The sequence below is a fragment of the Planococcus citri genome, chromosome 5 (genome assembly GCF_950023065.1).
Source record: "Planococcus citri chromosome 5, ihPlaCitr1.1, whole genome shotgun sequence".
In the NCBI taxonomy this organism is placed as follows: Eukaryota; Metazoa; Arthropoda; class Insecta; order Hemiptera; family Pseudococcidae; genus Planococcus; species Planococcus citri.
The window spans coordinates 63435461-63460964 of record NC_088681.1 but is presented as its reverse complement, the minus strand read 5'-3'; the positions used below and the strand labels follow the sequence as shown (position 1 = coordinate 63460964).

The 25504-nt window shown below is 36.5% G+C and overlaps 1 protein-coding gene across 1 annotated transcript in view; it reads left to right on the top strand.

Annotated features, from left to right (window-relative positions):
- The window catches only part of LOC135848925 (serine/threonine-protein kinase Warts-like), a 60881-nt gene that overhangs the window by 28980 nt on the left and 6397 nt on the right, over positions 1–25504 (top strand). The window contains exons 3-7 of the mRNA XM_065369021.1: positions 3166–3286; positions 14931–16933; positions 17613–17710; positions 24917–25095; positions 25192–25481. Of these exons, the coding sequence (XP_065225093.1) occupies positions 3166–3286; positions 14931–16933; positions 17613–17710; positions 24917–25095; positions 25192–25481 (2691 nt within the window). The remainder of the gene's footprint in view (positions 1–3165; positions 3287–14930; positions 16934–17612; positions 17711–24916; positions 25096–25191; positions 25482–25504) is intronic.

Below are 25504 nucleotides of genomic sequence, written 5' to 3'. Positions count from 1 at the left end.
CCGCATATTCGAGGAATGGCATGCGACTTCCACTTCACTTGGGCCCGTTGCGTATACTCTTCGCGGGGCTGATGGTGGTGGCAATGGTAGTGGCGCGACGTCTAGGTAAATTGTGGTGGTAAGGTAGAGACAGAAAGAGATAGACAGCAGTACAATGTACATAGACATACAAGTAGAGAAGTACATAATATTATACCAGAGAAGATATAGATACTACCTATGAAGTAGCTAATGGTAAGTATACTTTTCGTAAGTCAGTCTCCAACTACACACTGCACGAATACTCGTATGTATGTACATGCTGCATTTATCATCGTTGTATTGGTGCATGAATCAGTATTAAAGAAGAAACTGTAATAGAAGCAGCCTCTTTATAATACATATAAATGTAACAGAGCACAGAACTCAAACTCCAACACAGACACACGTAGACACCGAAACACTCTGTTATATCGAGAAGAAAGTAATGCGAAGAATTTCCTATTCCGATGATGATTACCTTCTTCTCACCAGCATCACACCACAACATCAGCTTCGAACGATTATGCTGCGGTTGTAAACCATTATATATACTCGTGGGTATCTTCTACTGTATTATACGAGCATCGAAATCTCTCCTCTTTCTCGCCTTACGATATTTTTCATTAAAGCTATGACAAAAATGTTTCTCTTGTTTGGAATAAATAGGCACATAAAGGTACATGGTACACCATACCGTACCTGTGATGGGTTCTTCTTTCACTCATTCATTATATTCTGCCTCTGCCATCGATTGATGGACATTGTCGCAGTCTTACAGTAGAAGGCTAATCTTCAGCCCGGAGAGAGAGGAGCAGACAGTATTTTTAGAATCTGCAGGTCATATTCTTGTACATTTGCAGGATGTCCAGTGCCTGGAAATCTGGCCAAAGTCGGTGAATTCCGCATTTTTGGAAAGGTCAGGAACATTTCCAGGGAGTTGATAAATTTTCCCTCCAAAATGAGAAAGGCCTTAAGGGGATAAAAATGGTGATTCGGCCCCCGGAAGCTTTGGAGTTGATATTTGCATGCTACATAAATAAGTAGATACCTACCATAGAGCTTCACGTGCAAAATTTTAGACCCCCAGGACCCCCTGACCCATTTTTAAGGCATCCCTCTTTTTGTGAAATAGAGATGAAAAAAATTTCTCAGCTTCATGTGAACCAATTTTTTTTTGCAAGTTTTCAGTATTTTGTACCTATGAGAGTCATCCCTCAAAAAAGTTATCCTTCCCCCCCTCCTTCTATAATTTCTTCCAACTTTGTTTATTTTTTTTTTTTTTAGATATGATGATTGATAAATGAGCACACCTACGAAACTGGCATTTTCAAACAAGTTTTTAATCTCCCCCCCTCCCCCAATAACATTTTTTTCAGAAAAACATTTTGAGTGGACCGTGATTAAAAATTGGAAAAACTGGAAGGGAGACGAATAAAAATATCATTTTTTTGAAAAAATCATTTTTGACGATTGAGGTGTCCTTTTCGCGTAATTCGATGCCTCTGAACACGAATATCGAGTCAAAATTGAAATTTCACTTCTCCTACCCTCTCTCCCCACCAGAACCTCGCATCACAGGACACCTACCCAAATGTGTGGAGTGATGAATAGACCCTCGGCTCGGATTTTGAATATATTTATGTGATCCAAAAGTATCTTTAGAGAACCAAAAAACATTTTCAAGGTCAAAATTTGTTGTCTTCCCCTCCCCCCTCTCTCTGCATTTGAGAAAATCGCGAAATTCCGCGTTAAAAAATCCTATTTTTCGACCACTCGACCAAAAATTTTGAAATTTTGGTGGTGTGTGTGGCGAACATGGAGACTAATTCGTGGAAATTGTTTCAGATAATTTTTTTGCACTGCATTCTAGCCAAAAATCTCGTGAGAAAATTTTGAATTTTTTTTCCAAAAAAAGTGTTTTAGAATTTTGATTATATTACTTTTTTTTATTTTTTCAGATTTTTTTGAGTAGTGAACCGTGGTCAATTTAGTGAATAAAATTGACCATATAAATTGCCAATTTAATACCTTCTGAACATTGTTTTTCTAGAATGAAAATTTTTCACACTTTGTTTCCAACTTCTTTCAGCAACAAAAAATTTTCAGAATCATATTCATATGACTTATAAAAATTTTCATTTTCTGTTTTGTATTTTTGGGGCCCAAATGTGATTTTTTAAATTTTAAAACAAGAAACAAATTGACTCGAGCGAAGCTAGGGCGAAAGTTTTTGAAAATTCGATTTCGAGAGGCCTAAAAGTGATATTTTTTCAGGAAGTGGCCCATCAATACTCGTCCTCCAGTACCCAATTTCAAAAAAGACTGAAAGACCAAAAGGACATCAAAAAATGAATAACGAGCTTTGATCAGACTTTGCTCTTAAAAAGCTACATCAAAAACTTGCACTAAGAGCTCAATCATGCGATATGATAAAACTTTCACCCTTTTACTCTTCACTATACAAAGTATGACAACTAAAATTCGAACCCAGTATACAAACAAAGACCACGGTGAATTCTCTGACCTTGTATCACATTTTTCGTTTGGCGTCTGGACGCGACGCGACTACATAGATGTCATAATCAGCGTGATAAAATACACTCCGTTATCACTATAGGAAGGTAGGAATTTCGTTACATGGTCGAGCTATAACTAAGTAAGCAATTCGATGAAAAAAATTTTTAAGATCACCTTGCACAGCGACGTAATAATAACGTGACCTATCGCATTAATTTAGACTAGACGAACGTCTACAGATCGATTCAATCAACATCAGATTAGGAGAAGGAAAATATCAACGTACGAATTATTTATCCGATTAGAAAGCCACGATATCAGCAATTTTACGCTGTATCAGCATATTTTTTTCGAGCGTTCAAATGCCACCATCCCGGACACCGCGTCACATTGAGGATAGGGAAGAGAGAAGGGGGCCATATCTACGAATGTTTGTTGAAATAGGTACATACACATAGTATCTAAGATAGTGTGCGCCAGGCGCCAGAATCTAGACGTATACGATAACGACAGCTGTGCATTGGAATATCAGCTATTAATAAATACTTCGAATACCAAGGTGTAGGTCTGGGTACGCCAGACGATTAATTTCACTTTTATTTTTCATTTATTTTGTTTGTTTCGCAGGAATCAGCATTGAGAGCACTGAAGCAATCCAATGGCACTTACGAAGCAGCGGTGAATTACCTCAAACAGCAACCGTCGCCGGTAGAAATGTGTAATGGGCTTGGGAAATCGTCTGGTGCGGGTGAGTTTTCAATTTTCATTACTATAGCCAATTTTTATATAAAATACGAGTGCATTTTTCCTATGTAGGTTTTATTTTGGTATGAGCTCTTTAGAGAGGAGAATGGGGCACTTCATAATACTCGAGAGTTTGAACTTGGTAAAAATTATCGATTCAATACTGAAAAAATAAGAGGAAGGGGAGAGGGGAGGATTTGAAGTAGAATCGATAACTGTTTTTGCGTAAATTATACCAGCAATTGACTCACCCGCTTAATATTATTGAGCTCTTCAACTCTTGCAACAGTACATGTACATATGTTGGTTCTCACCTGGTAACAAAAAAAAAAAACAAAGTTAATTCACCATCAAATCATCAATAATGAATTCACCTAAATAGAAATGTACATATTAAAAGTACATGGTAAGGCTTCGGATAGGAGGGGAGGGGGGTAGGCAGAAGATATTGAAAGCTCGTCAATTTCAATGAAGCTCGAAATTTGACACACTGAAAAAAAGGCACGCAATCTACTGCCAAGATTTGAATTTTCATTAGTTTTCAGTTGAATTTTCGAAAAATATGAAAATGACTTTTTGGTGCGTAGTATACCAATATTTCTAAATCAGAAAAGTGAACCTTGAAATGAATGCGACCAGTTTCGAACCAGTTTGGAACCAAACATTGGAGCAGGTCTTTCTGCCATAGAATTTCAAATTCTAACTTTGCAGCAGGACTTTTTGTATTTGTTCTACCAAGATGAAAAATTTATATTCTGGTTTCAAAATGAAATTTCAATAATGAACCAAGAGTCGAAAACTAACGTCTGTTTGTACGTAAATGCATTCACGATCGAGAAGGTAATTATGTGCACTTTGGCTAAAAAAATGAAAAACACAAAATAATTACCAGTAATTTTACCAAAAATACCAGGTAATTACCTCGTAATCATCAAAAATACAGGGTAATCGCATGCCAAAAATACAAGCTAATTACCTAAAATACCATGTAATCGCCAGTATGTGTCCAAAAAATACCAGGTAATTGAAGTAATTACCAAAAATACTAGAAAATTTACCAAAATTACCAGAGAATTACCACTAATTACCAAAACTATTACATATTTACCAGTGATTACCAAAAATTACGGGTTAATTACGTGCCAAAAATACAAGATAATTACTCAAAATACCAGGTAGTCACCAGTAATTATCCAAAAAAACACCAAGCAATTACAGTAATTACCAAAAACACCAGAAAATTACCAATAAGTAATTGACTAATTTCTTAAAATACTGAGTAATTACCAAAAATACCATGTAATTACAGTAATTATCAAAAATATCAAGTAATCACGGTTATTACCAAAAATACCAGGAAATTACCAATACTCGACTAATTTCTTAAAATACTGAGTGATTACCAAAAATATCACATAATTACAGTAATTACCAAAAATACCAGGTAATTACCCCGTAAACATCTAAAATACCAGAAAATTACCACAAATTACCAAAATTACCACGTAATTACCAAAAATACAGGAGTAATTATATGCCAAAAATACAAGCTAATTACTCTAATTAGTAATTACCTAAGATACATACCATGTAATCCTAAGTGAACGTCCAAAAAAATACCAGGTAATTACAGTAATTTACCAAAAATACTAGAAAATTTATCAGATTTAAAAATTATAGGAAATTTATCAAAATTACCTCATCATAATTACCAAAATTACCACGTAATTACCAAAATCGCTATAATTATGTATTCAAAAAAATACCAGGTAATTACAGTAATTACCAAAAAATACCAGAAAGTTACCAATAATTGAATAATTTTTTAAAATGCTGAGTCATTACCAAAATTATCACTAAATTACCAGTAATTACCAAAATTACCAAATGATCACAAAAATTTTAAAAATTCCAGGTAATTACCGTAATTTTTTGAAAATGCAGGTAATTTTTGTAATTTTCCAAAATTCCAGGTAAATACCGTAATTTTCCAAAATTCCAGGAAATTACTGTAATTTTCCAAAATTCTAGGTAATCATCGTAATTTTCCAAAATTCTGGGTAATTACCATAATTTTCCAAAATTTTAGGTAATTGCTGTAATTTTTCAAATTTCTAGGTAATTACCGTAATTTTCCAAAATTCCAGGTAATTACCGTAATTTTCCAAAATTCCAGGTAATTACCATAATTTTCCAAAATTCCAGGTAATTTTACCATAATTTTCCAAAATTCCAGGTAATTACCGTAATTTTTCAAAATTCCAGGTAATTACCGTAATTTTTTAAAATTTCAGGTAATTACCATAATTTTCTAAAATTTCTAGGTAATTACCGTAATTTTCCGAAATTCCAGGCAATTACCGGTAATTCCCAAAAATTTAGGGTGATTACCATTTATTTATGAAAAATACAATCTAATTACGGTAAATTACGCTCAGTTTGCGGTATTAGCACCTAAAAAATTGTTATGAATTCCTGACTTGCATTATCTACTGAGCATCGCAACTTGATAAATGATCTAAATTTACCACATAGTCTATCAAAAAAAAGGACTCAAAAAAAATCGCACAACGAAAATTTTGTCAGCCCCAGGTTGCACAAGGGGGAGAAGGAAGAAGGCCTAAAACCTCTTTTTTTTCAATTCAATGACTGCAAAAACAACAACAACAAACAGAATTACAAAAATACACTCGATCTGTCCGGTGCGTCCAACGAGACCTTATTTTCGAAAATTGGTTCGCAAAATGTGGGACACTTTTGAAGTAGCGCAAACTCACGATTGCCCATGGAAAACATGCATTTTAACCATTTCAGATAAGAACGTCCTTGCGACCTATCAAAATAGATTAAAATTTAGCGCTGAATTCTAAAATAACGATGATTTCGACATTGACCTAAAAACTGAAATTTTACGCTTCAAAAATGCAAAATTTTCTAGTGAAATTCTGCCATTTGGTCAAAAACATTCTCGTGGTCCATTGAAATAGGTTAAAATTTGCTGCTGAATTCAAAATTAATAATGATTCTCACATTGGGTCCAAAATTGAAATTCCAAACTTCAAAAAATGACAATTTTTCGCTGAATTCTGTCATTTACTTAGCAAATATTCCCGAAATCTATCGAAATTGGTTAAAATTTGACACTGAATTCGAGAATGACGGTGATTTCAACTTGGCCCCAAAACTGAAACCTTTAGCTTCAAAAACGATATTTTTTCCATTCAATTCTGCGATTTGATCTTGTAACCTTTCGAAATGGATTAAAATTTGACGCCGAGTTCAAAAATAACGATGATTTCAACTTTGGCCCCAAAACTAAAATTTTGTACCATCAAAACTTACATACATCGAATATGAAGAAAAAAATAACACGATGATGGGTCTGCGAAGGAATAATGCTTACCTCATCCCTCGCACATGACGATGCATTTCACACATCTAGTAAGTAATTAATCCAGAACAATGAGAGAGAAAAAATATCTCGATTTCAGCGATTTAGAAAAAACACGTTCTCCGAACACGTTGCGCAGTTCGCCAAAACAAAATCGTCGATTCATCGTAAAAGCAGCTGGCCACATTCGCGCGTGTCTTTTCTTCCTTCTTCGCTATGTTTTTTGCATTTTTTTCTCTCTAATAATGTAATTTGACAACGAATGCAATTCGTACGTTTATATGGTGTAAATAAAGATTGATGATAGATTGTAAAATATGACTTCGCGCCTCGCCGCCTCCTTGTCCATGTCCACTCTCGACAATGAGTCATTTATATACCATACGTACAACATTTACGTAGACGTAGAATCGGTAATGATGTCAGTATTCATTAATGTGGTGTAATTAAGCGGTTAATAAGCATCACGTCTGGGTTTTAAAACACATCACACATCACATACCATGGCATTTACAATACAACATTGATATACGCACATAACACATAATATTGTATGTACAATACTATAAGTACGTACTTAAATGTATTGTACATAAATTGTGTAAATTGTAATTGTCTCTCTCTCTGTTCATCTTTGTACTGCACATCGCATGCTTCACAAGTATGTTAAATTGTTGCACTTACGTCTGCGTATCACGTTATACAGTATTACGTCGGTACATACATACTCGTATTAAGTAAGCGTAATTTTTTTTTACATAAAATGAAGCAGTTCGAGATTTCGCGTTTCCGCCCAGCAGCAGTCAGTCATAATCATAACTCATATCGTACGTCGTTAAATTGAGATAAAAAAAAAATTCACCAACCAAACAGTGGGAGGGTGAGCGACGAATCGCGTTAAATTCCTGAGATAATGTGCAGATAACATTAGATCATAGTAATGAGCATACAATCGCGATAGACGCGAAGGTATTCGATGAATTTCGCCGATAAGAGAAAATATTGTCTGTTGTCTGAACGCTGCAGAGTTGAGTTTTTTTTTTCTTCTTCGTATATTCTCATTTTTCAAATTACTCATACCTATAGACGTATACTATTGTCTGAAAGTACATGATATGCATTTTATACTTAATACGTTGTTTCTATTCTTTTTCTATTCAATAATGAATTTTTTTTTCTAGTTGCAAAAGTGCCTAGGTAAGGGGTTAGCGCTCAATTAGATACCTACCTATACGATGAATAGTTTTCTATAGTATTTCTCTCGAGTGTAGATATTTTCTGCGATGTAATCGAAATTCGGAATTACAATGCTTTCAACGATGGATGTTCACATCGTCTCACACACCCCTATCTTCTTTCCCCATAAAAAATCCATACCGGATTCGAAACAATAGTTTCTTTTCAGAAAAAAATGATGATTTACAAAATATACTGCAAAAGAACTACTGAAGTAGAAGAAATTGATTCATTTGCGATGGAACTTGACGTCAACTTATAAAATTTTAAACGTCGATTCGATTACGTTGATTACTCGTTCGGTGATTTGTTTTTCTAATTTTTTCAATCGATTTATTTTTGCCACAGCATCGAGAACCAAAGCCAATATAGGGCACTCCCTCCCCCCACCCCCAAAAAAAAATCAGCTACCTGAACTAAGAATTTAAAAACATACGATGAGATTTCAAATTTTACAAAAAGAAATAAAAAATTACGTAAATTAGTAAAAGCCCTCTTCGAATTACAATCAAAATAAAGGGCATAAATACACTTTTTCCAGCTCGAATAATATATCAAAAATGGCCTTCAAAAAATACGACCCAACGCTGGTAAAAATATGATCAAAATTATCAAAAATAAAGAATTCCAAAATTTGTAGCAATCAACTGCACATTTCAAGATTTTGAGTCTTTTTTTTTTGAAAAAATTGGGCTCAAAAAATACACTCAATTGTCATTTCCGCGTCAGTAGAGTTGTAGTATGATTTACAGAGTGTCTACTGGCAAGAAAATAGCAAGAAAGCAAGAAAAAGGTGAGAAATTGACATGGGTGGCAAGAGAGCAAGAAGATAGTATAGAAATCCCTTCGAAAAGCAAGAAAATTTCCAAAAAATGCACATATAAAATCTCTGAAACATTGAAGTTCTCCCACCAATTTTGAAAAATGTGAAGATCAGAAAAGTAGAATCCTTTAATTAATATTGGTGTTATTCTAGTTTTCGAATTACAAATTTTCCAAAGCTTTTGCCCTCGCTTCGCTCGGACTCTTCAGAATTCAAGACTTAAGTAAATAAAAAAATGCCAGAAATACTCGTAGCACTCAAACCATTTTTGAAAAGTGTGAGTTTTTTATTCTTTTTTGAACAAAACCACTGATTTTTTGAAAAAAAATTTCGCTCGAGCTGTAATTTTGCCTTCGTTTTGATGAAATATTAATTAATTATGAAGAATTTTCGGAAAATTACCCAAAATGCCAATTTTTTATTTTCTTGCTTCAACGAATAATTTTTTTAAGGAAAACGGGAGGGCCGGTAGCGAAGATTATTTATAAAATATGAGGGGGGTACAAAATGTCATATTTGAAAAGCAAGAAAAAAACACAAAGTAGGCAAGAAAAAAGCAAGAAATTTGCTTTTTTGGTTTTAGTAGACATTCCGATTTAGAAGAAAGATCCCCGGAGTTTCAGATGTCCAATCAGACATTTCGGGATATTTAAATCCAATTAGACATTTTAGGAACTTGAGGCATGTTTTTGGAAGATGAAAATGGACTCCAAAAATACACTTCTTTTCATTTACGTGAAAGTGGTGCTCGAAATACGCCAAGGAAGATTTTCAGAATTGCATTTAATCAATCAATTAATTATTTCGAGATTTTGAGGCATTTTTTTGAAAAAAATTGTCCCCAAAATACATATTTTCTACTCATTCATTTTGAAAGTGGTCCTCAAAACCCTTCAGAGGTTGGAATCTGGTCTGAAATAAATATTTCCGAAGCCGGAACTGCTCAATCAAACATTTGGAGATTTTCCATTAAGAGAGCAAAGGAGGGACTGAACTTCCCAATTACAAATTTTGGGATTTTGAGAATGTTTTTTTTTGAGGGGAGAGGGGAGGGATTGCCTCCAAAAAATACACTTCTTCTCAGAAAGTGATTCTCAAAATGCGAGGCTCGTGTTGCCTAAATTACATATTTTGAGATTATGAGACATTTTTTTCAAAAAAATTGAGCTCAAAAATGGAACTTTTTTCACTCATGTTAAAAGTGGCACTCAAAATATTTAGATTCAGTTGCATGGAATTAGGTTTAAAAGAAAGATTATCAAACATTTTGAGATTATCCATTAGGGGGATGCTGGGGGGGGGAGGGGGAGCTCAACTTCTTCAACATAATATTAAAATTTTGTGGAATTTTTTTGAAAAAAATTGCGCCCAAAAATACTTTTTCTCTCACTTAGTCACTTGCGTTCGAAAGTGTTCTCAAAATGAGGAGGGGGAGGGGGAATTGATGGGCTATTAAATATTTTGGAATTTTGAGGTAATTTTTTTGAAAAAAAATTACGTCCAAGAAAACTCAGTTCTTTTCACTTGCGTTCAAAGTGGTTCTCAAAACGCGACCCAGAATTTATAGCTGACCAATCAAAATTTCTCAGATATTTTCTGTTTTTTTTTCTCTCTCGAAAAATTGAGCTCAGCTGTCCAATTATACCAACATTTTAAAATTTTGAGGCGTTTTTCTGAAAAAAATGGGCTTAAAAATACGATTTTTCGATTTTTTGCACACCTGGGTCAAAAGTGGCACTCAAAATATGCGGTCCAGTGAAAATGGACTCAAGAAGAAAAATTCCGGAGGTATCTGTCCAATCAAAAAATTTGAGATTTCTCATTGGGAGGGAGCGACCAGCGAGGGGAGGCTTTACTGCCTAATTACACATTTTGGGATGTTGAAACATTTTTTTTCTGCAAAAAATTACGCCCAAAAAACGCTCCAATCTATTTTTTAAGGGTTTTTATTCTTTTTTTTCTGCGAAAAATTGGGCTGAGCTGCTCAATTATACATTAAGATTTTGAAGCATTTTTCTAGGAAAAAAAAATGTATCCAAAAATACATACATAGATACCTACAATTTTACTATTTTTTGTTCTTTCACATAGGTATGGGTCAAAAGTGTGAAATGGCAATCAAATTATGTCGGCTTGGTCCAATTGAACATTTCGAGGTTTCAAGAGCATTCCTTTGAAAGGTTGTGGGCCCAAAAAATACACTTTTTCTCATTCAAGTCGAGGAATAGCTCTCAAAGCACGAGGGTGGGATGAAAAATTACGTAGAAAAAAAATCTCATAATTTTTGCAACCTGATCTCATAATTTTCTAGATTGTGAAGTATTTTTTTTTGAAAAAGTCTGTGTCCAAAAATATACTTAAATTTTCTGACTGAAGTCGAAAATGTCTCTTAGAACTCACTCATTCGTAGTTGGAAAATGACTTTGACCTATGAGGTAGATTTCTAAGATTGTTGCAGCCCAATCACACATTTAGAGATTTTCAATTCTTATTTTCTTTTTGAGGAGGGAAGATAATTGGGATCAGAAATGCACTTTTTAAGTACTTACTCATGTCGAAAGTGAACCATAAGAAATATTAGTTTTATTAGTAGGTACAAGATCCAAAAAAAATAAAAATATATTCCTTCTGATTTATCATGGCTCAATCGCTCATTTCAAGGATTCAAAAATGTTTTTTTTTTCATAAGAATGTGAGACCGAAAAATTCAATTTTTCTCATTCAAGTCGAAGAGTGCCCCTCAAGACACGTTAGTTGGAAAATTAATGTTGCTCAAACGCATTATTTTGAGATTTTGGAGATTTTTTTTTTTGAAAATTTCTGCCCCAAAAATCCACTTTTTTCCATTTATATCAGAAGAGTTCTTCAAAACGCGTTGGCTCAGTTGAAATGCGACCAAGGATGACCATTGTCAGAGTTGCCGAAGCACAAATATAAATTTTGGGATTTCCAGTTATTTTCTGAAGAAGTGAGGGAGGAGAATTCGAATCAGGAATACACTTCTTCTCACCTATGCTGAAAGTGGCTCTCAAAGGTGCGGGTTGGCTGAAATATAACCCAGAAGACAGATTTTCAGAGTTTTAACTACCCAATCCCAAATTTTTTGGATTTTGAGCTTGAGGCAGTATTATGGAAAAATTTGGGTACAAAGAATACAGTTTTTTTTTCATATGGTGTGTCGAGAATGGGCTTTGAAACGTTATTTAGCTGGAATATTACCCAGAAAAAATCTTTCAAGTAGTAGGAGCACAATCGAAAAATTTTTTGGATTTTGAGGCAGAATTATGGAAAAATGTAGGGTAAAAAAAAGTAATATTTTTAATCTTGTGGATTCCAAATTTGGCAATTCGGCACCCATTTTTCAAAACTTGAATGAGAGGCGAAGCTTGGGGAGGGGGGAATTTGAAATTTGTTGATATTTGAGTCTGCAAAGTGACCAAAAAAATGCTTTCCCATGCGATATTTAAAAAAAAAATTCGTCTTGCCTTGCTTTATTTCCAGGGTGTCTACGTCTAACAGGTACTGCAAGTACTGCAAGTACTGTAAAAGTACTGCATTGAAATCCTCGGTACTGCAAGTACTGCAAAGTACTGCATTTTGCCTGAAGAGTACTTTATTTTTTCTCAGAATCATTGATTTAAAATGTTTTAAAAACCTCAAAATGAATTAATTGGTGAAAATTAAAAAAAAAAGTTCATTTTGTACCTCAAAAGATGGCAACACTTGTTAAATTAATACTTGTAAAAAAATTTTATCGACAAATTCCAACCGGTTCAAAAATATTTTTTTCTGGGGGGGGCAGGGGGGGTCGGTGTAAGCTGGATAAAAAAAAATAAGGTAATGCAAAAGGTAGAGGAGAAGGTACAAATATGGACCCCCTCTAGCTTTTTGGCTTTGAAGGGTAGAAAAAATTATCAAAAATTTTTTTCGAGTATACCATTTGAAAGAGTATAATTATGTATTGTGTAAAAAAATTTATTTTTTTTGTTGAAAACTCACGGAGAACTTTGAAATTTAGAAAAGTGACATAAAATGGTACAAATATGGACTCGGGTACAAATATGGACCCCCCTCAAAAAATGAATAAAAAGTTCAGAAAATTGAACAAAAATTTATTTAAAGATGTTTTTCGATGCTTTGGAATTGTCTTCTTTATTAATATGTAACACTTTTCTCGGTATTCTAAAAACCATTGAATCAAAATCAGATGAAAAAAAATTTAGGGGTCCATATTTATGGGGAATATATATTGGCACGACAGAAAAAGTGATTCGAACGACAGAACATTCGAACGACAAAATAAGGCATTCTAATGACAATTTTCAACGACAGTCCAGCACGACAACTTGGGTGGTACAAACGACAATTCGATTTCATACAAACGACGAAAGAAATGTAATCCACATCCAAATAAATTATTCCCCGCCAAAAAAATAATTGCCCGGAAAAATAAATCATTCCCCGCCGAAATATTTTTTTCCAGAGAAATAACTCATTTTGTTATGCAAGAAGTTTATATTTGAGTTTCTTTATTTCATATGACTGAACTAATTGCTGAGCAAGGTCAAAAAACTCATATACTTTGAGTTATAAACCTCAATTAAAAACACTATTTTCTCTTTCTTCAATTAGAAACTGAAATTTTTCTCAATTTCCTCTTGTTAAACAATTTCTCAACTTAAAAATCACTCTGGAGGAAGGAAGGTGAACTGTCTCCTGCCTCTTGCTCAGTTCAGCTCAGACTTTAATTCGTTTGGCGATTTTCCAATTTTTTATTTGAGTTTGCTGCCAGGTGATCTGCATGAGTCGAGCCAAGAAAAGTGTATGTACGTCAATTTGTTCCTGCCCCTACAACACTAAATCAGCACTGTGCAAGCATACTGTATGTACCTATGCACATTCGTCTCAAAGTTCATTGAAGTTCCTGCTCAAGGGAAGTCAATTCCTTTGGGACAGAAGCGGAAGAGAGGCAGATCCTCAAAAGCCAAAAAAGCACTACTTGTGCAATAATACTTAATTACTAGATGAACTGTGTGTTTTTTTTTAATGTCGTGCTTTTTATCAATTTTTGGATGTGCAATTCGTATTTTTTATGTCGTTCACTATTTTATTTTTTTGCCGTGCACGATTTGTCGTTAAATGTATTATATAGACGTGCATTAAATTATTCTGTCGGGCAATACCTTATATCGTCGTTAAGAATCATTTACTGTTGTTCAAAAACTTTTTTCGTCGTGAAATAATTCTTTTCCCGTGCAATGCCTTTTTCTGTTGTTAAAATGCCCTTTTTTCGTTGTTAAAACGCCTTTTTCTGTCGTGCCGATAAATCACACCCCATATTTATACCCATGCAAAAATTGGCCAAGTTTATGAAAAATGAAAAAATCATGGTTCCATTTTGACACTTTGGACTTGTCTTCTTTGTTAATAACACTTTTCTCGATATTCTAAAAAATATTGAATCAGAATTAAGTAAAAAAATTTAGGGGTCCTGGGGTCCATATTTATACCCATGCAAAAAATCGGATCAGTTTTTGAAAAATGAAAAAAATTATGAAAATCAGTTGAAGTACAGACAAATATGAAAGTATATTTTGAAAGTACACATTTTAAGCTACTTACTTCGCTAATAATTTTTTTTCCAAACTTTATTTGAAGTTGATGAATTACTGAATGAAAAACTTGTAAAATTTTCCATTGGCAAGAAAATAATGCGCAAAAAAAAACAATTGCTGATGAGAGACACCCAAGTTTGCATGGATCCGAAACAAGTACATGGATCATCGATACTACACTACTAGTATAATTTTTAGTACCCAGCATGACCGTAGCGCTAGTGGTTGTACACTAAACCATAGGGGGTCCATATTTGTACCTGGGTCCATAATTGTACCTTCTCCTCTACTGTAAAAGTACTGCATATTTTCTTCGGAGAAATTTTGTTAGACATCCTGATTTCATCCTCATCGTACCACCAACTGACTTGCACTTTTCATCCGAATAATGTTGAATAAAGGAGTTGGAGTGAATGTCTTTTAGACCCCCCCCCCCCCAACAAAAGGGTTTGATATTTTAAAAAAACGTTTTTTGGATCTCATCTAGAGACAGTAGAACATAAAGATCTATAATGTATTTGTAGTCCATGCATCCTTATCGTACTCTCTGACTAATCCACGACTTTATTTCTTTCAATTTCAGGAGGCGTATGTCTGGGCACGAAACTGATGCGCAAGTCGAGCCTGGAACGCGAGATCAGCGTCCACCGCAGCAGTCCGGCCGCCACCATGGATAGCGGAGCGGGCAGCAGTCGATCGGACAGTCCTCGTCAGCTGAACGATATCCTGGGGCATCAACTCGTCTCGCGCCAATACTCACCCAGCAATTTCTCAGAACCACCGCCACCGCCTCCACCCCGTAACAGTTCCACTCCACCACCGCCTCCGCCACCTCACGCTTACCCGAACGTACCATCGAATATGCAGCAAATGTTGAAACGCATGTCTCCGGCCCCTGTGGTACCATCGCGACCTCCGGCACCCACACCCACCGGCCCTTGTTCGACGCCAAATCACCAACGAGGCAATAGCCCAGTGAGCGCGGTAGCCGGCCGCCAACCGATGATCATCCAGAACGGTCCGCAAGTGCAGCAACAGCTGACGCAGCAAATCCAGGCTCTAAGCCTTTACCAAAACGCTCCGGGCGGCGGTGTCGTCGATCCTCCACCGCCGCCTTATCCGATCGTGGCGTCAACGGGGGGCGTCGCTTCGCCGCCACCTCCTTCTTACGCCATCAGCATACAGAATCGGCAGAGTCCGACGCAATCGCAGACCGGAGGCGATTACCGGAAATCGCCTTCGTCCGGTATTTACTCGGGCTCGGCGTCGGCCGGTTCGCCCAGCCCGACGTCCAACGTATCGTCGCTGGTCGGATCGACCGGGTCGGTGCCGGCCGCATCCGTTACCAGAGCTGCGCCGCTACCCGGATGGAGCGCCCGCCAGGCGAAAACGCAGCCGCCCATCATCATGCAGTCGGTCAAGAGTACCCAGGTGCAGAAACCCGTCCTGCAAACGGCCATCGCACCCACCGCTCCGTCTTCGGCCACAGCAGCGACGGCAGCAGCTGCGGCAGCCGCTGCAGCAGCAGCAGCTGTATCCGTATCTTCTCAACCACCCCCTCCTCCGCCATCGTACGCATCGTCCATACAGCAAAAGCAACAACAGTCTTCGCCTCAGTGCCAGAAAGCCGTCAGCTCCAGTCCTTGTCCACCGCCTCAGCAAGCCTCGCTGTCCACAGCCTCACCCACCGTGCCCACCACCGAACCCCCCAGCTACGCTAGTACCATGCTCCAACGAGCCGTCAACTTACCCCCGTACAATTCCAGCGCCAAAGACGAAGCTCTCAATAACAACCTGGTCAACCACACGAACCACGTAAACTCCTCCTCAGCTACCAACAACAACAACAACTGCACCAGCCCCAACAACCACAACTGTAACACGCCGACGGACCAATTGGTGGCTCCCAGAGCGACATCCGCCGTGCATCCAATGCTGCAACGTAAATTCTCTCCGTCCGAATCGCGATCCGAAAGTCCGGCTTCGGCTTCTTCGGCCGAATCGCGAACCCCTCCTTTACCACCCTCCGCCTCATCGTCGGCCAACTGCGTGCAGAACGGCATCGACAAAAAACCGTACAAAATCGATCACCAATCGCCCATACCAGAGCGCAAACACATGTCCAAAGAGAAAGAAGAGGAGAGACGTGACTGCAAAGTACGAATATACTCGCCGCAAGCTTTCAAATTCTACATGGAACAGCATATCGAAAACGTTCACAAATCGTACAAACAGCGGCTCTTCAGACGAGTACAACTCGAGACTGAGATGGCCAAAATCGGTCTCAGCGCCGAAGCTCAATGTCAAATGCGTAAAATGCTCTATCAAAAGGAGTCCAACTATATTCGACTCAAACGTGCCAAAATGGATAAATCCGTCTTCACCAAAATCAAACCGATCGGCGTCGGAGCTTTCGGAGAGGTCACCTTGGTGCGCAAGATCGATACCAACCACCTGTACGCCATGAAGACCTTACGCAAAGCAGACGTACTCAAAAGAAACCAAGTAGCTCATGTCAAAGCTGAAAGAGATATTTTGGCTGAGGCTGATAACGAATGGGTAGTCAAATTGTATTATTCGTTTCAGGTACGTAATTTTATTATATTGTCTTTAAATTTCCTATCCAACCATACAGACGTTCTGTTGCCCCCTCCCCCCCATTCGAAAAGAAAATCAACTATTATTGGATTATTTACTAGTATAGAGGTGTTTGTAAATATTTCCAAGTTTGCCTCTCGATGAGGCTCGATATCGTGGCCGATGGTGGCGATGATGATGACTCAAGGGCTATCGATGTCGTCCCATCATATGACGAGTATATACTCGATGCTCTTCTTCGTCGGACACCCGACAATGAGTCATCCGAAGGCTTACACTATGTATCATTTTGAACATACGATTGTGTGGTCATTAGAGCGGATACAGCGAAATCTTTTTTATACCATGTATGGAATTTTTTTCTTTACCACATTTTCGAACACTTTGTACTTCTAGTATGTACTCTGTAGAGCTGCGATTCATAAGGAAATATTCATTCTACCGCATCGAAAGGTGTTTTCGAAGAAATATATACTCGTAAAATCTGCATTAAGAACATAAAATAATAGATTCCACCAATTCTCGTACTTAATCGAAATTTTACCAACCTGGAATAATTATGAAAGAATTTTTCCAAAGAAACATTATCGTCTGTATGGATTTTTATGAGTATGAATCGAATACTTACTAATGGTACGTATTTTTTTTTCTGTTTTCTGTATTACAGGATAAAGATAATCTGTATTTTGTGATGGACTACATACCAGGAGGCGATTTGATGAGTTTACTTATAAAATTTGGAATTTTCGACGAACAATTAGCGAGGTAAGTGATTGATTTTACTCGAGCTTGATTATACAATTTATTGAAGGATAATTTTGAGAAATGTTTGACCTCTTGTTTTGATAAGTTTGAATTCAGTTTCAACCTTTTCATTCTCGTTCAATGACTAGATTCCCTGAGGGCTGGTGAAGTACGTGGAGGTGGAAAAGGCTCACTTCGAGATCAGCCTTTTTGGGTGACTCAATGCCAATATGAACTCACAAAAAAAAGTTACAAAAAACTGAGCTTTTCGAATTTTTACTCGGAATATTTTAATGGAAAATTTCATTATCAACAATTATTCTTTGATTTTTTTGACTTCTTCCTAAAAATTGATTGCGTGTGATTAAATTTTCATTATTTTTATTTTTCAAGTCGACTTTTGGTAAAAAGTGAATTTGAGGAAAAAAACATAATTTGTATTTTTTTTTCGGCCAAAATATTTCCATTTTCAACCAAAACAAAAAAAAAGAGGAAAATTGCAATTCTGAAACAAATAACCCAAGCAGGTCTTTTTGGTAATTTTGTCAAAAAAAATGGATTTTTGCGATTTCGATAGAAAATTAAGGCTATTAGCCGAGAATGCTTCAATTTAGAGGGTGAAGTGAAAGGGAGGGAAAATCAGCATTTCATTACAACTTTTGCCAAGAACTAGATATAATAATTAAAATTTCAAAAGTATCCATAAAAATCAATGTGAAATTTTAAAGATTCATTTTTTTTTTACTTAATAGAAAAAAATTACAATTTTTGAGCGATTTTGACTAAAAATAATTTACAGAAATTTCTGGTAATTTTGGTAAAAAAAAAATTGGAATTTTTTCAGAACGATTTTGAAAAAATGCACGACTTACAACAAGCTGTTTTTAAAATGTTCCATTTTGAGGAAGGGTTTTTGTATTAGGTTCAAAATTTATTCAAGTTAGATCTTTCAATAATTTTTGGTCAAATCTATCATTTTCTTATCGATCAAAAATATCAGTGTTTGAAACAAAAAAATCATAATTTTTGTCAATTTTTTTCCATCAAAAATAAAAATGAATTTAATAAGATCGATCGATCACTTCTTATGATCAAAATCAAAAAGTTGAGAAAAAACGATTTATCGAAAAAATCTGCATATTTTTGAATTTTGGTCAATTATTGTTATGTATGTATTGTCAAATGGACGAAGAAAAAATCGAACATGGTCCATCATATAAGATCAAAAACAGGAAATGAATCGATTTTCGGTCGAGAGGTCGAATTTTGAGGCTAAAATTAGTTTGTTTTTTTCAAACATAATCGATCATACGAGATGAAAAATCGATTTCTGAAATTCGATCAATCGATTTTCGACACAATAATGATCGATTTTTGATTAAGAAATTTATTTCAAAACCCAAAACTGATTTTTCATTTCGAACATGGTTCTTCATAATATGGAATCAAAAATCGGAAATGAATCCACTTTTGGTCGAAAAGCAAAATTTTAAAGATGAAATTTTTGAGTTTTTTTTTCAAACATAATCGATCATACGAGATGAAAAATCGATTTCTGAAATTCGATTCGATTAATCGATTTTCGATACGATAATGATCGATTTTTGATTAAGAAATTCATTTTAGAACCCAAAACTGATTTTTCATAGGTGCATTTCCCCAGCCCCCCCACCACCGCCAAAAAGGGTCTAAGTAAGGTCATTCGTTTGTGCTTCGTTAGTGCTTGTTTGTGCTTCAAGTCCGGTCGTTTGTGCTTTAACCCTTTCGCAGATATTGAGAAAAGTTTGTGGGGGGGCTGGGGAAACGTGAGCCCCCCCACCACGGCCATTTGGGTTGAAAATGGTGTCAATCGTTTGTGCTTCGTTAGTGCTTGTTTGTGCTTCAAGTCCCGTCGTTTGTGCTTCGCCCCCTCCCAAGAAAATGAGGACACCTTGTGGGGGGGCTGGGGAAATGCGAGCCCCCCCCACCACCGCCGATCGGATTGAAAATGGTGGCAATCGTTTGTGCTTCGTTAGTGCTTGTTTGTGCTTCAACTCCCGTCGTTTGTGCTTCGCCCCTTTCCAAGAAAATGAGGATAATTTGTGGGGGGGCTGGAGAAATGGTTTTTGAAAAAGGGGTTAGAAATGGAAATTAAGGGGAAAAAATTGATGAAATCGTTTGTATTTCGTTTGTGCTTGTTTGTGCTTCAATTCATATCGCTGCAACTCCCCTCCCCTTCGAGTTGAGGTTCCTCAAAACAACATGTCAAATAGGGGTTCCCTTAATAATTACAGTAGGGTCATTCCATGTTGATTCGACCAACGTTTTTGAGTCATGTCGTTCGATTTCGCTCAAATTTTTTTTACAATATCTACCCACCCAATAAGTAAAAAACCCGCAATCAGTTTGGTACCAGCCCTCTCAGGGGGCGGGTGGGGGGCCTTCCATTATTTTCACATCGTCTCGAGGTACTGAACTACAGCAGCGCATTTCTCCAAAACTATAGTACTTTGATAAAAACTGATTTAACAGTTCGAAATGGCATTGCATTTTGAACTTTTTAAGCATTTTGAAATTTTCGAAAGTTAAAAATTGAACTTTTAAATTGAAAGTTCAAATTTTAAAATGGCGCTGTAAGAGCGTGCTACCATTTTAAATTCTGAAAAATTTCTGAGATGTATCTTTTGATGATATTTTTAAATATTCAAGTATCGAGATGAGATCTTTCTATGGTGAGGGAGCACCCCCTCCCCCCAAATTTGGGCGAAACTTTCAAAAAAGGTCTGGGGCATGTGATACATCGAATTGTATGTTTTTGGTGACGCTGAACACGAATATGACGTCAGATTTTTGATTGGACCCCATCCACGACCCTCAGCACTACCCCAAATCGGGTAAAAGTTCAAAAAGGGGGTTTGTTCGTGCGACACATGAAATCGCATGTTTTCGGTGACGCTGATCACGAATATGACGTTCGATTTTTGATTGCGGACCTATCCACGCCTCCCAGCACCTCTCCAATGAGGGCAACCTAAAAAAAAGGGGGTTTCATTTGTGTGACATATGAAATAGTATGTTTTGATATCACTGAACACGAATATAGCCTTATTTATTCAAATCGACTTCACCCATGGCTCCCAGAACCTACTCCAATGGGTAAAAGTCCAAAAGGGTGTCTAGAGGAATTCGTTGACTAAAAATCACTAGTTTTTCACTACCTTTCGAAAAAAAATCGTCACCTCCAAAATATTTTCAACCCCCTGCCCCCGAAAATCGATTTTTAAAAACTTGCAGCAGGACTTATAGCATGACGTTTTTAAAATTATTGGAATTTTTTAAGAAGAGAAGGGGGTGGTCGAGGCAAAATTTTACATTCAAATTTTTCGCTTTTTCAAAATAAAATGGCAAGTTTCAGAGTAAAATATAAGTAAGAAATACGTAAAATTAGGTCGATTTGGGTAACTAAGGCTATATTCGTGTTCAGCGTCACCAAAAACTTGCGATTTCATGTGTCGCACGAACAAACCCCCTTTTTGAACTTTTACCCGATTTGGGGTAGTGCTGAGGGTCGTGGATGGGGTCCAATCAAAAATCTGACGTCATATTCGTGTTCAGCGTCACCAAAAACATACAATTCGATGTATCACATGCCCCAGACCTTTTTTGAAAGTTTCGCCCAAATTTGGGGGGAGGGGGTGCTCCCTCACCATAGAAAGATCTCATCTCGATACTTGAATATTTAAAAATATCATCAAAAGATACATTTCAGAAATTTTTCAGAATTTAAAATGGTAGCACGCTCTTACAGCGCCATTTTAAAATTTGAACTTTCAATTTAAAAGTTCAATTTTTAACTTTCGAAAATTTCAAAATGCTTAAAAAGTTCAAAATGCAATGCCATTTCGAACTGTTAAATCAGTTTTTATCAAAGTACTATAGTTTTGGAGAAATGCGCTGCTGTAGTTCAGTACCTCGAGACGATGTGAAAATAATGGAAGGCCCCCCACCCGCCCCCTGAGAGGGCTGGTACCAAACTGATTGCGGGTTTTTTACTTATTGGGTGGGTAGATATTGTAAAAAAAATTTGAGCGAAATCGAACGACATGACTCAAAAACGTTGGTCGAATCAACATGGAATGACCCTACTGTAATTATTAAGGGAACCCCTATTTGACATGTTGTTTTGAGGAACCTCAACTCGAAGGGGAGGGGAGTTGCAGCGATATGAATTGAAGCACAAACAAGCACAAACGAAATACAAACGATTTCATCAATTTTTTCCCCTTAATTTCCATTTCTAACCCCTTTTTCAAAAACCATTTCTCCAGCCCCCCCACAAATTATCCTCATTTTCTTGGAAAGGGGCGAAGCACAAACGACGGGAGTTGAAGCACAAACAAGCACTAACGAAGCACAAACGATTGCCACCATTTTCAATCCGATCGGCGGTGGTGGGGGGGCTCGCATTTCCCCAGCCCCCCCACAAGGTGTCCTCATTTTCTTGGGAGGGGGCGAAGCACAAACGACGGGACTTGAAGCACAAACAAGCACTAACGAAGCACAAACGATTGACACCATTTTCAACCCAAATGGCCGTGGTGGGGGGGCTCACGTTTCCCCAGCCCCCCCCCACAAACTTTTCTCAATATCTCCGAAAGGGTTAAAGCACAAACGACCGGACTTGAAGCACAAACAAGCACTAACGAAGCACAAACGATTGACACCATTTTCAACCCAAATGGCCGTGGTGGGGGGGCTCACGTTTCCCCAGCCCCCCCACAAACTTTTCTCAATATCTCCGAAAGGGTTAAAGCACAAACGACCGGACTTGAAGCACAAACAAGCACTAACGAAGCACAAACGAATGACCTTACTTAGACCCTTTTTGGCGGTGGTGGGGGGGCTAGGAAAATGCACCTATTTTTCATTTCAAACATCAAACATGGTTCATCGTATAAAATCGAAAATCGGAAATGAATCGATTTTTGGTCGAAAAGCAACATTCTTAAGATGAAATTGAGTTTTTTTCAAACATAATCGATTATACGAGATAAAAAATCGATTTCTGAAATTCGATTAATCGATCATAATAATCGATTTTTAAAGATTTATTTCAGAACCCAAAACTGATTTTTCATTTTAAACAGTGTTCATCATATAAAATCGAAAATCGGAAATGAATCGATTTTTGGTCGAAAAGCAAAATTTTCAAGATGAAAATATTTAGTTTTTTTTTCAAACATAATCGATTATACGAGATGAAAAAATCGATTTCTGAAGTTCGATTAATCGATTTTCGATTTTCGATACGATAATGATCGATTTTTGATTAAGAAATTCATTTCAGAACCCAAAACTGATTTTTCATTTCAAACATGGTTCATCATATAAAATCGAAAATCGGAAAAAATGAATCCAGTTTTGGTCAAAAAGCAAAATTTTAAGATGAAAATTGAGTTTTTTTTTCAACATAATCGATTATATGAGATGAAAAAAATCGATTTCTGAAGTTCGATCAATCGATTTTCGATTTTCGTTGCGATAATGATCGATTTTTGATTAAGAAATTTATTTCAGAACCCAAAGCAAATTTTTAATTTCTAACATGATTCATCAAAAAATCGGAAATTAATCGATTTTCAGTCGAAAAGCAAAATTTTGAAGCTAAAGTTAGTTTGCTTTTCATCAAACATAATCGATCATACGAAATAAAAAAAATCGAGAAATAATCGATTTCTGAAGTTCGATTATTCGTTTTTCGATACGATAATGATCGATTTTCAATCGAGAAATCCATTTCAGAACCAAAAACTGATTTTTCATTTCGAACATTATCGATCATACGATATCGAAAATCGAAAAATGAATTGATTTTTATTGTTGGGGGGGGGGAAGCCAATGGATCGATTTTAAATAGATCAATTTTTCATCAGGAAGTTTATTTCAGGGATCAAAATTGATTTTTGATTGGGAGGTCTAATTCGAGTCAACTTTTTTCTATTCTCAAAAAGAACCAAAAAATATAAACAAAAATTCAAAACACTGAAAAAAAACAAAAATACAAGATAAGTACTCAATAAAAATTTTGTTCGAGAGCTTTTTTGTTATTTTAGCTAGAAAACAAGGACTTTTCTTGAAATGTTGACTGAAAAGCAGGTCTTTCAACTAAAAATATTTTCAAATGTTCCAGTTTGGAAGGGGAAAGGGAAGAGGAAGGAGGGGGTGTGAACCCAAAACTTATTCGAGTCAATATTTTTCTATCCTCAAAACACAACCTGAAAAAAATTACAAAAATTCAAAATTCTGAAAAGCAAATCAATTATTTTAAAAAAGCAAGACTTGGGATTTTGACGGGAAAAAAATGCATTTCTAGCAATTTTGAGACAGAAAAGCAGGACGTTCTGGGAAATATTTTGGTAAAAAAAGCAAAACTTCAGACAGGAAATACTTTCAAATATGTACTTCAATTCGGTGGGCAGGAGGAGTAAGAGGGATGTTGGCTCGAAATTTATCAAAGTCAACATTTTTGTGTCCTCAAAAAAAGAGCAAAAAAAAGAATTCAAAATTGGGGCTCGAGTCAAAATTCATTCAAATAAAACTGGACTTTTTTGTTTCACAAATTTGAAAAAAAAAACGTAATTTTATTCGAGATCTTATTTGGAGCTGAACTTGAGAAGTTCAACTTGGGTTGATTATTCGTAAGAAACAAACAAAAAACCCTTTTTGAAAAAACCGAGGGTTCCTGAAAAAAAAATGAAGAGAAACAAAATAATGGGGTGAGAAATTTTCCACAGATTATTCTTGAGATATTTTGGGACAAAAAAATTGAGTAATTCTAGTTTACTGGACGATGTTTTGTTTATTAAGATGGATTTTTTCCAACGAGATAAATAGGCAGGGGCCAGAATCACCAGTAAGAATCATCAGGATACTTCAAAGTGACAAAAATTTTTGAACTACATACTACGATCCTATAATTTATGAGCATAATTTTTGACCATTTTTATCAACAGCCTTTTATCCTTTGAATTTCTTGATCTAAGCACACATGCAATCAGTCGAACACATCCATTGCTGGGGCTTTAGCTGATGAGGGGTCTCAAAATTAGGCTATAAAACTGGGGGGGAAGAGGCAAGAGGTCAATAATCATATTTTTCCGATAGAATATAAATTTTGATATGTGGAATGAAATATCCCAAATGGCTCATTTTTCGAATTTATTCTCATCTTTAATTCTCGTTTCGCAGATTTTACCTAGCCGAACTGACCTGTGCGGTGGAAAGTGTCCATAAAATGGGCTTCATTCATCGAGACATTAAACCGGATAATATACTAATCGATAGAGACGGTCATATCAAGTTAACGGATTTCGGTCTATGTACCGGATTCAGATGGACTCATAATTCTAAATATTACCAAAACAATGGTAAGTTTTCGCTCACTTACGTAACTACGAGCTTCTGGGTAATCTCCCTTATCACAACCTCTCTATAATCACGTAATATCTTTCTCCCTCTCTTAGGCGAACACAATCGTCAAGATTCGCTGGAACCGACGGAAGAATGGATAAACAGCGCCGACTGCAAATGTTACCCGACGAAGCCTTTGGAAAGGCGACGCAAACGCGAACAGCATCAACGTTGTTTAGCCCATTCGTTAGTAGGCACCCCGAACTACATCGCTCCCGAGGTGCTGCTGAGAACAGGATACTCGCAGCTTTGCGATTGGTGGAGTGTCGGTGTAATCCTATACGAAATGCTGATCGGTCAGCCGCCATTTTTAGCCAATAGTCCGGCCGAAACGCAACTCAAAGTAAGATTCGACCATCGAGTCTC